The sequence below is a fragment of the Bacillus rossius genome, chromosome 7, assembly GCF_032445375.1.
Source record: "Bacillus rossius redtenbacheri isolate Brsri chromosome 7, Brsri_v3, whole genome shotgun sequence".
Classification (NCBI taxonomy): domain Eukaryota; kingdom Metazoa; phylum Arthropoda; class Insecta; order Phasmatodea; family Bacillidae; genus Bacillus; species Bacillus rossius.
The window spans coordinates 22,605,463-22,622,435 of record NC_086335.1 but is presented as its reverse complement, the minus strand read 5'-3'; the positions used below and the strand labels follow the sequence as shown (position 1 = coordinate 22,622,435).

At 37.0% G+C, this 16,973-nt stretch overlaps 1 protein-coding gene across 4 annotated transcripts in view; it reads left to right on the top strand.

Moving 5' to 3' along the window:
* Positions 1–16,973, top strand: part of LOC134533725 (dyslexia-associated protein KIAA0319-like protein) — an 83,010-nt gene that overhangs the window by 12,040 nt on the left and 53,997 nt on the right. For all 4 annotated transcript variants that reach the window (XM_063371312.1, XM_063371311.1, XM_063371314.1 and 1 more), the window contains one exon: positions 2,024–2,175. In XM_063371312.1, the coding sequence (XP_063227382.1) occupies positions 2,024–2,175 (152 nt within the window). The remainder of the gene's footprint in view (positions 1–2,023; positions 2,176–16,973) is intronic.

The following is a 16,973-nucleotide window of genomic DNA, read 5'->3' as shown; positions in this document are numbered from 1 at the left end:
ATACCCTTGCCCCCCCCCTTGTTGTTGCGCCCCTGGCTGTAGCCTCTCCCTTCGTAGCAACGAAATGTAAGAAACCTGCTTTTACCTAACAAATTTTCGTGGTTTCCGGCTGAGACAAATCATCACAGTCAACACAAAGAGAGACTGGTACGCATAACTGGCCATCATGGTCACACTAAGCATGTAGTTATCTTTATTTCTTCTGGACTTGTTGTTTAACTGGGGACAGCAGAAACAAGGGGCATTTACTAAACAACTAGTCAACTTTGACTGCTAGGTCCTTGCAGTAGAAATTAAAATACTTATAAAAGATGGGGACAAAAAATTATATGGCCATTTTTAGAACTTTTTAAAAAAAGTTACTAGTATAAACAATTAAGTAGCTAAAAAATAATTTAAATTACATATTTTCATTACTTTTATTTTATTTAAATTATGTAAAGTTAAATGGCTGACCACAGAAAATCTTTTAATCCTTTTTCAGTTATGGCTTGCATTATACACAATAAGATTTTTTTTTGGTGGTAACCCACGTATACATCTATATCAATTACATCATTTTAACTTTATTATTGTTTGTTTACAAAACAGACAGTAACAAACAAAAATGTAACAGTAAGTGTGTGATTGGCACATCATTCACTGAATGAGCCATGCCGATGAACACAAGATTCTCAAAGTGATCTTCAGTATCAGAAGGACACTTTTTACTGATTATGAAAAAAATATGAGTCTTTCAGTTCTTGCCAGTGATGTGTAAAATCTAACCTCGGTAATGGGCAAATTCATGTGTTCTCATGTTTTTCATGTTGCACATAAACTTATAATTCAAAACTCGAACAGGAAATTTAATGTAGAATTATTTAAAATAATCAGTGTGTGATAAATAAACTGATAAATAAAATAGTTGCTTTTTAGAAACCAAAATTTTAGGATGCGAATCACCCGCCGCTAGAATTTCGGCCTAAATTGTAAACGGTGCTTGCCACCATTGAATGCAAATAGCAATTAGGAGCACAAAACAACCGGAAATTTTAAACTAATAGAAACGGCTCCGATAAAACCCCGGTTTTGGACGTGATTTTCGACGAGGAAATTTACTAAAATACTGCCCATTTTGTTAAAATTCACCAATACAATAAAGTTTATGTCCACGTTAGATGTTCTACTTCTATGGCATTACTAAAATATTAACCTGAAACATTTAAAAACACTTTTTGTTTTCTAAGTACATGTTTGTATATTTGTTTTTTGCTTAAACGACTGAAATCAGTCTGTAAATACTTCCTACAAACAAACATTAACCATTTGAGCTAATTCAATATTATTATTATTATATTATAATGTTATTAAAAAAATTTTAAAAATATTTCCAGGGATGAGATTTGGACCATGCCCCTTGAGGTTACCAAGTGCATGCTCTACCAGTGTGGTATTAAACCTATTGATAATTCAGAAGGAGGATATGACGTATTATAATCATTGTAATCCCAGTTTTATTATGTCTTTTAAAACTTAGAATTATTTTTACTATGTCTATTTTAGTTTACCAAATATATTCCAGGGTAGTTTTCCTATCATAAAGTTACATTTGGTAGGTATACAAATACTTTTGGTATGTCCCCTAATGTTTACGAAAGTGACTATATACTGGTTTATGTTGCTAAATGTGGGTCCGCCATCTTTGTGTCACATTTTCGTTCACCGACTTCTGTTCCATTGTCACGAAATTACTCTTACCAAATGCCGTAGACCGAGAGCTAAGATGTTTACAAATCAAAAAAATTGATGTGATAAGAAAAAATAATATTAAAATGCAAATATATTTTAATGGTGAAAAATTTATCATTGGTTATACCGGATTATCTTGACAAAGAAATCATAACATATATTACAAATTTAAACATGTTATAGAAACATATAGGTCAAATAAAATGACACAGATCTTAGAATCAACAGTTCTGAGTATTTATTAATCATTGTAAAAGTGGTATAAGGAATATGTGTTACGTGTATATTGCAGATAACGTGCAAAAACAACGAACTGTGTGTGCCTCTGTACCGCCCGGAGCCCAAGTTTGTGGATGTTACCATGGTGCTCGTGAAGCCAGTGTTGCCGTCTGTCTCCTGGGACGAAGTTGTGTTCCTGCTGGAGGACGAGAACACGGAGCGACTGTGAGTACCTTCACAGGGTGGGAAGTAGTAGTGTGGTTGTAATGACGTTCATTGTGTGGTTTGAGCCCATATTTAATAATAAATTACACAAATCTGCGGAATGTGTCACTAATTACTGATGATTAGAGACAATACTTCATGGTTTTATTTGTAGTTCAATTTGGTTTTCAAAACCGAAAATTTTGAGGTTATGTTTTTATTTTTTTATAAAAGTTACTTGGTAGTAGTACTTAATCCGCCAAAATACGGGTAAAATTTATATGCTGCATTTTTTGGGGAAAAAAAAATTTTACTAATATACTATACTGCTGCTAAACTTCTTCGGTGTGTTCTTACTGCTGGTGCCAGTACCATTAATAGTACTCGTTTATTTATATATAGACCCTTTTGTTGTGTGTGTGTTGTCGGGACGATATACACTGGCTGTCACTATTTTTCAAAATATATATATAGACATATATATATGTGTCAATGGTACTGTTATGCTCTTGTACTCTGACCCTTAGAAACATGCAAAAAAAAATGTTATTTATCATAAAACACACACTCTTGGACACAGGTAGCTAGGTAACATATATCAACACATAGGGATAGAATTCAGGTTTTTATTAATAATAAAAATTGCTATTCATCAGGGACAACTAACATATGTGTAGAGATAAAAATCAATATTAATATAATTAGATAAAAAAAATCACAGAAAAACAATCCTAACGATACTGAACATGACTCGTGGATATGCGCTTATGTAAATTAAAACATCAGGAAAATACGTAGCACACATGAATCGTTCACAAAAGTTCGTTAGTGTATGTTCAGAAAATAAATCAAATGATGTTTTTACGGACGCATTCTTACATACCAGAAAATGTTTGAAATCATAGCACAATTAATAATTAGTATGATTACTGTTTATGTTTATATTTGGGTTCGTATTTGCCTTGGCTTAACTCAGTTTATATGGTAGAGACACGAAACTTGTACTCCCATTTCACCTCTGGGTATCACAAAATAAAATAATAATTTAAATCTTGGAACTAATAATTCATGACGTAGTTCAGGATAATTGACACTTTTTACGTGAAAACAAATCAGTTTGTCGTCAAATCGGAGTTATTTACGACGAAATTACATACAGCTGGGTATGTCTATGGGCAATACAAAATGCAAGATCTTTACTTACAGATTTTCACTCCTAATAACATATCCGTCAGAATATGCCCTTATAATCTTACACATTATTTATTTATACGTCGTTTAAGCTCATCCTGAGTGTCGGATGGCATAATCTAGCTAGCTATATTTCAAATTTAAAATAGGCCTCGCGCCTTTGCGTCGGCATCAGACGCCTTCATACAACCAACCTCCTAATTAATACGTTCTAGACGCCTCACATCTAAAACACGGCCTCTCATTGGCCGAAACCAAAATCGGTTAGCGTAATTTACAATATAAATACCGTAAATAACACTTATTAATACAATTGAAAACACAAAAATGCGGTAAATTTAAAACGAAAATTTCCAACAATGAAAATTTCTTTAAGTAATACCCCGAATAAAATCATCGTTAATTCGTTAAGTTCATTAGTCCTTAGAGGGGTATACTCAATTGACTGTCCATATAAGTCCATTTCAGGTCATAGAGCATAGCTCTCGTAGATATACATAATTAATAAAAAATATATTTAAATAACTTTTGCGGGCGAACAATATACAAATTAAATAATAAAATTTCATAATAATAATAATAACAATCAAAATAATAAGACTTTATAAATAATAGTATCATTAAAATAAGTCATAACTTTCTGTGCATTATGAAAATAGTAACAGCACAGAATTGCCGCCCTTGTCAATCATATTGAACTGCAATCGTTGACCTGTTCAAAACAGTACAATGTGATTGGCAGTTTACCGTCTCTCTCGCACTGTGTACAACGAATAGCCTTGTCGCCTAGCGGCGCGCGCACCACACATAAAAAAAAAAACTTGGAGCGACCGAGCTCCTTCTTCTCCTCCTTTTTATTTATTTTTTTTTCTATCGTCCTTTCGACCGTTACACCAGACAATTCGCGCAATTTTAATCACTTTGCATCGTGTCGTCGCCGCTAGCAGACCTGCGCTCGAATGGTCCACGGGTTTTCCCGCGCAAAATCTTCTCTGCTGGACCTGCTACAGCTCTCCGACGACGTCTACTCCCTTGAGCCGCTCCTGTTGAGAGGGACGTGGGAGGACATATTTACTGTAAGTAGCAATCTCATATGGCTGTAACGGGTGTATGTACATGTGAGTCAACAATGTGACGTTCTCCAGGACACGTCACGGCAGTGGATCAACGTCCACCCGCGGTGCAAACGACATCCCCGGCGGCGGCTGAGGAGGCATCGGGACAGCGCCCGACCTCAAAGCGGCCAACACCAACACCTGCTCCACACCAGACGTCGGCGGGTTTGGCGTGTGGCGGCTCGCAGCACCGGACACCACGGCTCCTAGCTCCGCGGCGAACTGCGGCTGCAGCTGCCGCCCTACCCCACGAACACGTGAGAGGCGGCGTCGGGACGTCTGCGGTGCTGCTCGTGTCGGCGGAACCGCCATCTCACAAGGACGCACTCGTCGGGTCCCATCACTGATAGGTACACAGCCGTTGCGAACCGTATTGTGTACATTTTAACTAACAAGTGTCCCGGTCATTAAACAGTCTTAAAACTCTTCACTCATGTGTGAATCGTGCACTTGTAACGCACGAATGTCGGCAGGCTAAGACATCTTCTGTGCTTAACGTAGCCTATCCACAAGCCAGTTCAGTATAAACTAAATCTATTAAAACAAATAGTAACTAATGGGATCAAATAACATCAGATATTAAATAATAAGTATAGTAACTTAGGCTAAACATTCAATAACTTTCAAAGTGAAATTGTTACATCTTAACAATAGGTATCATTAGCTAGATAACATTCAAGCATAACTAACTAAACTGATTTTTATGTTAATGAAAGGGTTTGTTTACATCATTGTTAAGCATCCTTATGCCTTCAGGTTGTACCTGTTTTATTCTATGTACAATTTCATTATGCATCTCGTACATTTCCATAAGCATCATCTCACAATCTTTCATAACTTCATAATATCAACAATTGATAAAATTAATAATTCTCACTAACATCTCATATAATATACATAACATCATATTTACAATATCACTTCAAGGAACATTTCATATATTACATAATTAAAAGCATTTGTTTATGTTAGCAAACAAATCAACAATAGTTTTGATTTCGTTTAAGTACACGCATCATGTGTAACTTGTGCTTGGAAAGGGAACGCACAGTGTTTCCTTCTCTTTTATCTCTCTTTTATCGCAGCTTATCGCTCGGCGAAGGCGGCCTTTCCTTTTCTTTTATTTTACTCGAGTGTCTGGTGAACTTTTATTTCTACCACTTCTCGCAAGGTAGTATTTTTTTTTTCTGTAATCAGCTGGGTTCTCATATAACGCAAACAGCTGTTTGGAAAGTGTATAGCAGTTTTCCTCTCATCTCAACCATTAGTTTCATTTTCAGGCATCCGATGCGGGCTTCGCAGGATCCTGACTGTGTATTCATATCATTCAGAAATTTCTCTGATAGGAATTGTTTCTTGTTAAAATCACTTGAGATTCATGATCTCGATGCAAAGGATAATTCTATCCTGACAAAGCTATGTGAAACAAAAAAAAATGCTTTCATGATAGCTTGCAAAAAATTTTTTTTTTCTTTTCTGGCTGGCTCAATTTTGCAGTAACTTAGTACTTGTTTATAATACAGCCTGCTGACATTTACTGCAACAGTGTACTAAGTCCGCGACATAGTTGTTAGACATTGAGTTTTTCAGGTCTTCGTTTGACATCATATTCGCCTACTCGACGATTACAAACATAAACAAACAAAATCTCAAGTGCCACGTTGAATGAAATTAAAGTCTTTTGTATAGGTTTTTTTTTTCACAATAAATAACACAAAGTCGTTCGTATATACCTTGTTATCATTTCATAAATATCATTATTTAAAATAACCAAATGAAATTAATTTAAAGAAATAGCTTTCTAATACTGAGTGGATTTGTATGCGAAAGGAATGCATACTTTTCTACTCTGCATTCAGGGCAGAATGCAACCCTATGAGATCATTTGCAAAGCCCTACTTCAATCATAGAATTCGTGTAAAACAAGAGTATTAAATTTGCAAAAAAAAAGATAATTATTTTTTTTCCATCTTCTTCTCCAGCAGTGTTTAATAACAAAAAAAAATAAATCTCGGCGATTCTTAATAAATTCAGTGGTGTGTTGTGCTTCCGAAAATTGGAGTAACCACATCAGTAATTCAAGGTAACCTTATTATTATTATGCTAGTAGTTGCAAAGTGTTTATGTGCTTCTTAGATGCTTTGTAGAACAGTGCTCACTCATGTTTACACAGCTAGGCCATACTTCTCTCACACAAGTTAGTCGACAACACACAAGCTTGACATTTCTTTTTGCTAGTTAGTATGATAGTACTTACAGATAGGCGCATCTCATTACACAGATTCAGGTATTACTGTTAGTGAACTTATACTCACACGAAGAATAATGCAGACCAACTGACAAACAATATTATACACATAATACACTATTAAATTCGAAGATTCATTACATCTGTGTGGGTGGCATTTCACTTCACCTCACTACAGGCAATAATAAGCGGGAATTGCACTTCCGCATCGACGCGACGATAATGTACCAAGCGGGTATCACACTTCCGCTACACATTAGGTACCTGTCAGTGGTTGCAATACGCCTCACATGGCGTATCAAATTACACAGTAACCATTTAATACCTTTCACATTTATACTGGTCTGGTCCTGGCTCTGACCTAGACATTCCGATTGCGCTCAGCTGTTATGCTACCTATACTCGTACTATACAGGTGTCTCACTAGCTTGTGTCGAACTTGTTCACTGGGACACAGGTTTCTTGTAGGCTCTCAACTGCGAAATATTATACCGGCCTACTGGTCGGCCTGTAGATGGGTCTTTCAGAGCATAACAGTTCTCTTGAACTATGTCAGTTATGACATATGGTCCGTCGAAAAGCAAAAATAATTTCCTGGTGACATTCTCCCATGCCTTGCTGACAGGAGATGTTTTCTTGAGCACAAGGTCGCCGATATTAAATTTAGATAATTTGGATGCTGGTTTCCTTCTTCTTCGTACATCAGCTTCTGCTGTGAGCTTCATTCTTACGAATGCTTCCACTTCTTCTCCGGTGGGTAGTCTTGTCCTTTCGGGCTCCTTGTCACAATGGGGTATAAATTCAGGGTTGATCGTACAGAGATCCTTAATAGTTTAACGTGCCAGTGTTGGCACGTCCACCTGGAGCTGGTGATCTGGCTCCTTCTTGACGATTCCACTGTCGGTTCCCTGCTGCTTCAGACACAGCAGCTTTGAATTCTGCTGCCACCTGATTTGCTGGTCCCTGGTTGTAGTACGTCGTCTGCTGAGATGTAGACGGTGCAGCAAATGGTGGTGGGAATGTTGTCATCTGTGTGTTCCGGTTGTATGAGAGGTGGCTGTTCTGGGCATGGCCGCCACTCGTCTCGTGAGTCCTGGGGGCATAGTGATATGGCGGGCGGTAGTCCTCAGGTTTGCCGTTGTAGCGGGGCTCGTCGGTACGGCGGTACTTCTTGCAGTACTCCAGCTCGTCTTCTGACGATGCTCTCCGGCGGCGGTCTGCTGACTCCCTGGGTGGCCGTGACTCTGGCGAGAATGATCTTCGCTTGTTGTGTCGGTAGTCCCCCTGCCTCCGGCGGTGGTTTGCTTCGTCATCGCTGTGGTAATTCCTGGAGTTGGACCACCACGTCTTTCTCTTGTAATAGGGGGTCTTCCTGTAGCCTGTCTGGTATTGATCGTTCCGGCTAGGTCCTCCTCCTCTTGGCTGCCAGTTCATTGTGTTTACCGCTGCCTGTCTGAGCTCCTTGGGTTTTCCCTCGCGATTCTGCCAGTAGTTGTGGACTGGCTGTTGTCGGTGGGGCTGTGATACCCTCTCACTCTCCTCCTTGGTATTGGGTGCTCTGTCCATTTTCTCAAGTTTATCATAATTGAGAAGGCGCTCGCGGAACTCTGTCACATCACGGTACGGCAGGCCTGACAACTGCTTCTGATACTTGAGTGGAAGCTGCGTGAGGATGGCCGCGATGAATTCATCATCCGTCATGGGCTGATCCAAGTAGCGTGTCTTCTCAAACATTGCTGATAGATGCGCTTCCAAGGACGCGCACTTCCTTGGGTCATACTTCTCCGTGTGAAGCTGTGCACGGAGGTGACTCTGTATTCGGATGTTCCAATACTGGTTGTGGAACAGGGACTGGAACTGGGCGTAACTATGCGTTGATGCACTCAGCATCTCCCACCAGTAAAATGCCGGTCCTTTCAGGGCGCTGTTGAGACACTTCAGTATCTCTGTATCTCTCAAATGAAAGGTTGAGGTGTATTCCTCAAATCTTTTCAGAAAACGGATGGGGTTCTCTGTAGCTCTGCCAGCAAACGTGGGCATAGCTTCTGCCCAATGCTTAGCTGGATGGTGCATGAGCGTGGCCGCATCAATGTTGGATGGGCTCAATACAGGGGTTTCTCTGGGCAGATCCATTTGAATGGTAGGATGATTGTGGATGGGTAGCAGTGGAATTGTGTACATCTCACTGGGGTACGGTTGCCTGTCTACTGGGGCAGTCGGTACAGTTGACACAGGGGCTGTGTGTGACGGTACATGAGCTTGGCGGTCAGCTGACTCACTCCTGGGACTGGGGTGTACACTAAGGTGCTCGATTCTATCTCGTAGTGTGGCAGTAGCCACCTCCATGTCCTCCAGTCTATGTTCGAGATGCTGGAGATGTCCTCGCACCTCCTCCCTAGCACTAGCTTGTCCCTGGTGTTCATTTGAGATCATGTTTCGTATGGATGTTACATGAGTCTCCAGACTGTCCACACGACTACTGTTCTGTGATACCTGCTCAGATATCTGCTGGACCTGTTCGTGTTGCTGGGCCAGCCTAACCTCAATGCTGTGTTCCAGGCTCTTTAATCCTGAGTTGGTCTGATCCCTCAGCGCTCCCAACTCAGTCGTAAGCCTCCCCATTTGAGTATTGTTCTGTTCTAATTTTGCATTTAGGGATGCATTATGCTGCTCCATTTGAGTATTGTTCTGTTCTAATTTTGCATTTAGGGATGCATTATGCTGCTCCATTTGAGTATTGTTCTGTTCTAATTTCGCATTTAGTTGAGTATTACTCTGCCGTAATAATTGCATGAGTGCTTCCAGTGTCACAGGTGATGTAGAAGTATTATCTGGCAATGGTGTGATGTTAGGGACAGTGGCCTCCCTTTCCTCCTGCTCCCCTGTTGCTGGTGACGTGGGCCGCCCTAACCTCTCAGTCACGGTGGTAGAGTGATCACTAGGCCCCTCCACACAAGTGTTCCCTGGTGAACCCCCTGCTGATGAGGTCGCCGTGTCACTTCCTGAATTCCCTGTGTTATCGCAGTCTTCACACATACTGTCATGCCTACTCCTGAGCGAGTATGTGGGGTGGTTGTGTGCCATGTTATTATAATGGATTAGATACACAATGCAGGATCAAATGACAACTTGAATTAAGGTGCGACAACTCAGTGTCAACACACTCGGGCCCCACGTTTATGTGCGCCACTTTCTATACTATACTGCTGCTAAACTTCTTCGGTGTGTTCTTACTGCTGGTGCCAGTACCATTAATAGTACTCGTTTATTTATATATAGACCCTTTTGTTGTGTGTGTGTTGTCGGGACGATATACACTGGCTGTCACTATTTTTCAAAATATATATATAGACATATATATATGTGTCAATGGTACTGTTATGCTCTTGTACTCTGACCCTTAGAAACATGCAAAAAAAAATGTTATTTATCATAAAACACACACTCTTGGACACAGGTAGCTAGGTAACATATATCAACACATAGGGATAGAATTCAGGTTTTTATTAATAATAAAAATTGCTATTCATCAGGGACAACTAACATATGTGTAGAGATAAAAATCAATATTAATATAATTAGATAAAAAAAATCACAGAAAAACAATCCTAACGATACTGAACATGACTCGTGGATATGCGCTTATGTAAATTAAAACATCAGGAAAATACGTAGCACACATGAATCGTTCACAAAAGTTCGTTAGTGTATGTTCAGAAAATAAATCAAATGATGTTTTTACGGACGCATTCTTACATACCAGAAAATGTTTGAAATCATAGCACAATTAATAATTAGTATGATTACTGTTTATGTTTATATTTGGGTTCGTATTTGCCTTGGCTTAACTCAGTTTATATGGTAGAGACACGAAACTTGTACTCCCATTTCACCTCTGGGTATCACAAAATAAAATAATAATTTAAATCTTGGAACTAATAATTCATGACGTAGTTCAGGATAATTGACACTTTTTACGTGAAAACAAATCAGTTTGTCATCAAATCGGAGTTATTTACGACGAAATTACATACAGCTGGGTATGTCTATGGGCGATACAAAATGCAAGATCTTTACTTACAGATTTTCACTCCTAATAACATATCCGTCAGAATATGCCCTTATAATCTTACACATTATTTATTTATACGTCGTTTAAGCTCATCCTGAGTGTCGGATGGCATAATCTAGCTAGCTATATTTCAAATTTAAAATAGGCCTCGCGCCTTTGCGTCGGCATCAGACGCCTTCATACAACCAACCTCCTAATTAATACGTTCTAGACGCCTCACATCTAAAACACGGCCTCTCATTGGCCGAAACCAAAATCGGTTAGCGTAATTTACAATATAAATACCGTAAATAACACTTATTAATACAATTGAAAACACAAAAATGCGGTAAATTTAAAACGAAAATTTCCAACAATGAAAATTTCTTTAAGTAATACCCCGAATAAAATCATCGTTAATTCGTTAAGTTCATTAGTCCTTAGAGGGGTATACTCAATTGACTGTCCATATAAGTCCATTTCAGGTCATAGAGCATAGCTCTCGTAGATATACATAATTAATAAAAAATATATTTAAATAACTTTTGCGGGCGAACAATATACAAATTAAATAATAAAATTTCATAATAATAATAATAACAATCAAAATAATAAGACTTTATAAATAATAGTATCATTAAAATAAGTCATAACTTTCTGTGCATTATGAAAATAGTAACAGCACACTAACAATGTTTTGTAACAGATACATTCAAAAAATAAAAATAAATTAGCGAGCATTTATGATTCAAAATGATTCAATGGAAGATGCACAATGAAACAAATTCAATAATTTTTTCTGATCCAGGCACGTTGGTACAATTTTTTGTCCGGAAATAATGACATTCCTTGAATTTCAAACATTGAAATAGTCCCTTATTTATGATTTTAATTAAGTTTTGGTTAAATGCTACTCAGTTCCATTTTATAACTTTCATTTCGGTGCTAAATGGTGTATTACCTTGTATTATGGTGTTATGTGGTGTTTGATGATTTTCAGTGTTGTTTAGATTTTATCGCAATTCACCATACAACCTTGACCCTACTGATGAATCTTGTCGACTGTGTAGATACAGATGCACAAATAGTAGTATAAAATCCTAACAGAAAATGTATGAGCACAGATTGCAAAAGTATATTTTGTTTATCTTAAGTACATTACAGAACTGATGTTTAACATTGTGTAATTTAAGATTCTATTATTAAAAGAATTGTTAATTCTCTTTTAAAAGTTTACAATTCACAAGTGGACACCATTGTTTAAGGTTTCTAAATTTTAAAAACAAAACTCTTCCCAGAGAAAAAGGAAACAATATTTAATTAAGTAAAGAAAAAAATTCTTTTGTTTCTTTGAATTCTTTAAACTTTGTAAATTCAACAGCAGAAAGATTGGTGTTCTTAACTGTTTTAATTCATGGTTGGTTACACAACTACATATAGTTCATTTGGCTCACATGGTAAATCTTTAAGTGGTTCTGTAGTTATTCCTTTGAAAAGAATATAATATTTATAAAATTAATGATTAGTTTATTGCTGTTCCTTGTTTTTAGGCTTTATTATTTTTAGGCTTTATTATTTTTTTATATGTATCCCCATTCCAAGTGGTATCCTCTCTCATCTGTCATGCCTCTGCAGTGGTTCAGGAAGCCCCGGACTAAATTGGTATAAGTGACCCAATTAAAAGGCAGATCATGTAGTTTTTCAACTAAGTTATTCCCAGTGGCAAGATACATGTATATAATATATTGAAACTCCTTTAGTTTTTGCAGATTTAGTAAAAATCATTGCCTTATATTCGGGTGTATACGGCAGCTGGCTAGAAGTTAATTTTCAATAGATCTAGGGTGGTTCCCGTTCCCAGTTTTTCGAGCAAAACTGGAAAGTATCTTTTACAAAAAGTCAGGCAGGAAATTACATTTTCCTGTTCCAATTTTGTTGCTCCACTGTACATGTCCTGTGCCAGTATTTTGGTTAACAAACTATTTTTAAAAAAAATTCACTTTATCCTAAGTTTATTAATGCATGTAATCAAAAATGCACTATTTTCAGCAGTACAAACTTAAAATAAATAGTGGCATAAAAATGTTCAAAAATACATTAAAAATAAAAGTTATTTCACTTCTGTTGCCAAATGGAAGTGAATTGAAACATATATATTGTTGAAAACATTGTCTGTGACCAAGACCATGGACTACTTTAAATTAGTGATGGCCCGATATCCAAATCCCGATACCGATACCGATTCCGATATATCCAAATTTACTGATCCGATACCCGATACCCGATATTCCGATAATAGGCCTATCTCATTTCTAACACTGATTCTATAAAATTGTGGTTCTGGAGTATTGTTAGAGACAATAATGAAAAATGTTAAATATTAATAAAACATACTTATGTGAATGTATATTATTTTTATTAATTGTAAAATATTATAAATTCACATTAAATGAAAGCTAATAATGAAATTATCATAATGGCCTATAAATAAGATCTCTAAATTCAAGGTCTTAAAAAATTAAATTGATTTTCAAGGCCAGATAAAGTAATATTCAGTGAACTGGCAAAAACTTGTTGAAGGTATAGAGAGAGAATCACATTTTTCAGAACCACCAACTTCTTTTTGATGATGCAGGGATAAGTGATTCCACAAATTTGATGCATTGAATGTCCTAGAAGATTTCCCACCACGCAATATTTCTTTTCAGCTATAATTGCAAATTTCTTTTGCTTTATCATTGGTTTTTACTTGAAAATGTAACCAGATGTCACTTTTCGGCGGCATTGCACATTGTACTCACAAAACAATAATGCTTATAACCTGGACAGCTCTATACTAACAACACAGGCGGGAGTGTGAAAAATAACCTAGCGGCAAGAGGCATGCCGTCTGCTAGAGGTGGGTCAAAAAATATCAACCTGATATTTTGTAACTGATATATGCCTGTATCAGGTACTGACTACGAGTACACTTGAAAAGTATCAAGTACTTTAGTATCAGTTTTTGAATTCGCCTGGAACAACACCACGGCCAATGTGCGCGTGCGCAGAACCCGATCGCAGATGACGGTCACTTGGGCGGAGCTTGTGAAAGGGGAGGGGCGGCACAACGAATAAGGGATAAAGAAGGGAAAGAATGTAGGGGAGGAAGCGCAGGGGAAGGCGTTGAAGGAGAGGCGCAGAGCGAAATTGTTACGAGTCGTTTTGTTTATTGTCCCACATCAAAGTATGCTCAGTGCGCAGTGCGTGCACCGTCTCGTTCAATAATAAAACTAATGAAATTTTAATATTAAAAAGTACATTAATACAAGATATAATATTTATATTTGTGCACCTAACAGCTATGAAAATGCAAATAAATTGTCAGTTGACACTAATAACAGATGTAATCTACATATGGACTTTCTTTTTTCGAAAACAATTAGTAACTAGTGTTTTCATACATTAAAAGATTATGATTATATCAAAAATTAAAAATTAAAAAAACAGATAGGTACATTAGTGAGCATACTATATCAATAGACATTTGAGTTAGGTACATCAGGCAGATATAAGTGCCAATATCAATAAAAAAACAAACACTTTGCAAGTTCAGTCACTATTAAACAAATAGTATTGCATTATAACTCAGTTTTTGTTTACACAAATTACACTTAGCAATCTCATTATTTTCTGTGAAAAAATTCCACACAAATGAAGTCTTTTTCTTGCACTTATCCATTCCTTATTTCACTATAAAGATACTAACTACAAAACATGACAGCCCGCAACAATGTACATGGTAATACACGGCCAGGACGAACTGCAGTGAATGTTGAACTGATTGATACTGGCTGTATCAGGCGGACATGAGAGTAACAGAGGTAGAGAATTACCGGGCGTGATAAATAATATATCAGAGACACCGATACCTTTTTATGCTGGTGATGACGGCACGGAGGATGTGTAACCTGTAACGAGATACTGATGAGATGCTGATACCTCGTTGCTTCCTGGGACCGCTACTGCTCTATCTGATACAAAAGTATCAGATACTTGTAACTAGTACATTACTGTATCAGTATCATGTTGTTACTGATACCGAAAATTGCTGTAACAACCCACCTCTACCGTCTGCCATCTATCGAACTGAGGTGAAAACAACGCCACGTTTTCACACAAAAATCTTGTAGCTGTCCGGTATTAGTCTCTAGTGTATTTGCTTATAATGTATGAATTTTCAATTAGCAAATTTTGTGACCATTGTTCAAGTGTATCACTCCATTTATTGGTGCGTAAACACGTTAAAAATACATGAAAAGTAATTTCAATACAACTTTTAAACTTACTGCACATCTTTATTTATGTTGTTGGCAATGCACTCAATATAGCCAAAATAATACCTTTGCTGCAACTTGCCCTACTTAAACACATTTCATATTTTAGCTTTTGTAAAACTTACGTAACGTCTTTGTATAGAACAGCAGTTGGCAACCATGAAACGACACGGTAAGAAAATGCCTGTTATATCAAGCAGCAAATTTATTCTTCTTCATGTTTACTTACGGCTACACTACTTATTAAATTAAATATCGTAATAATTTATGTACACTTAGTGAACTTCGAAAATTCATCAAGCGAAAACATTTTGCGAATATCTGAAACGAATTAATATGCACTAATGACTGGGATTTGTGTACACATGGAAGAATTATACTGTCAGGATGCATTGCAGTATCAGAAAGAAGAAATAGGCAAGAAATTGTTTCAGTGGAAAATATTGTAGAATTACTAGGTAATATGGTGACGCGAAGAAAGATAAATTACGCCCGGGGAAAATAAGCTTGGAATTACGGTTAAGGTTATGTGAGAAGTATTATTGGTGAGAGAAAACATCGGTTATCAAAATATCGCCAGTATTTACTGATGTCCGATATTGAAAAATGTGCCGATATTACCGATCTCCGATATTGAATATCGAATATAGGGCCATCACTACTTTAAATTAAAAGAACATGGAAACTGTTATGCTATGGACAAAATGTGAACACAGTATGGAATAATGTATAAATCTAAGGTCACAATCATTTTACTACCATGTTCACACAGAAATCGATTACTTAGTGCATTGCTATATGACACAAGCGATGTTGCAACTCAAAAGAAAACAAAAGAATAAATTAAGTATGTAATTTATTTATTAAGTGATTCTGGATCAACTTATTCAAACTCTGTTTTATAGCATAATTTATATATATATATATATATATATATATATATATATATATATATATATAATTACCAATATTTTTAGTGTTTCTTGTTCATAAATTGTTATTGTCATTCCATACACTCATTTCCTAATTCATGTCATATTGATTGTGTCTATTTTTTATAATAACTGCGATGTATTTATTTATTTTTTTGTATTATTTGTGTTACTGTATATGTCCATATTTATTTATTTTTTTGTATTATTTGTGTTACTGTATATGTCCATATTTGTTGGGTTATGTTTTGGTCGCTGCTGCTACATGGTCCACTCGTCTTCTGTGTGTAGGCTGGCATCTGTTGTGGTTTCGCCCTCAGGCAGCGCTTAACTACTGTTGGTACCAACGGTTTTGGAGTGTCCATGTGACTCAAATCACTACTGTCCAAGCTCTCGTATGTTGGTGGGCATGTAACAAATTTAAATAAATAAATAAAAAATAAATAAAAGTGCCAGATTTGAATAGAAATTAGCTGTTAATGTGTTTGGAATAATGCTAAACTAGGTAAAATGAGTCTTCTTTTTTTGTTTACTTTGTGGCTGTCGTAAAATTCAATTGTTTTCACCCTATTTTGTAGTAGTTGACAGTTTGTGATGTATTCGCTCAATCAATTGTTGACATGTCTTCAGGGCTGTTCTATACATCTCGCCCATGTGTCAGTCACCATACCTCATCTCAAAGGCTTCTACTAATTTTCCATAGTCTTCCTGGTCTGGAACTGGTATGGTCTGCAGCAGCTCTAGTGGGGATACTCTCAGAGCCAAAAGACAAGTGCCGTAGCCTTTTCTTCCTTACCCCACCCATTTACTTCTGCAGCTGCCTCGAACTGTCCACGAAGACTCTGACCTTGACCAAGAATTGTAGATCTTGACCAGTGAGTCATTTCCCACTGTGTTTGAAGTACCACATTCACCCCCTTGCAGAGAAAAGGAAGCAATATTGAATCTCACTGACTGACTGGGACA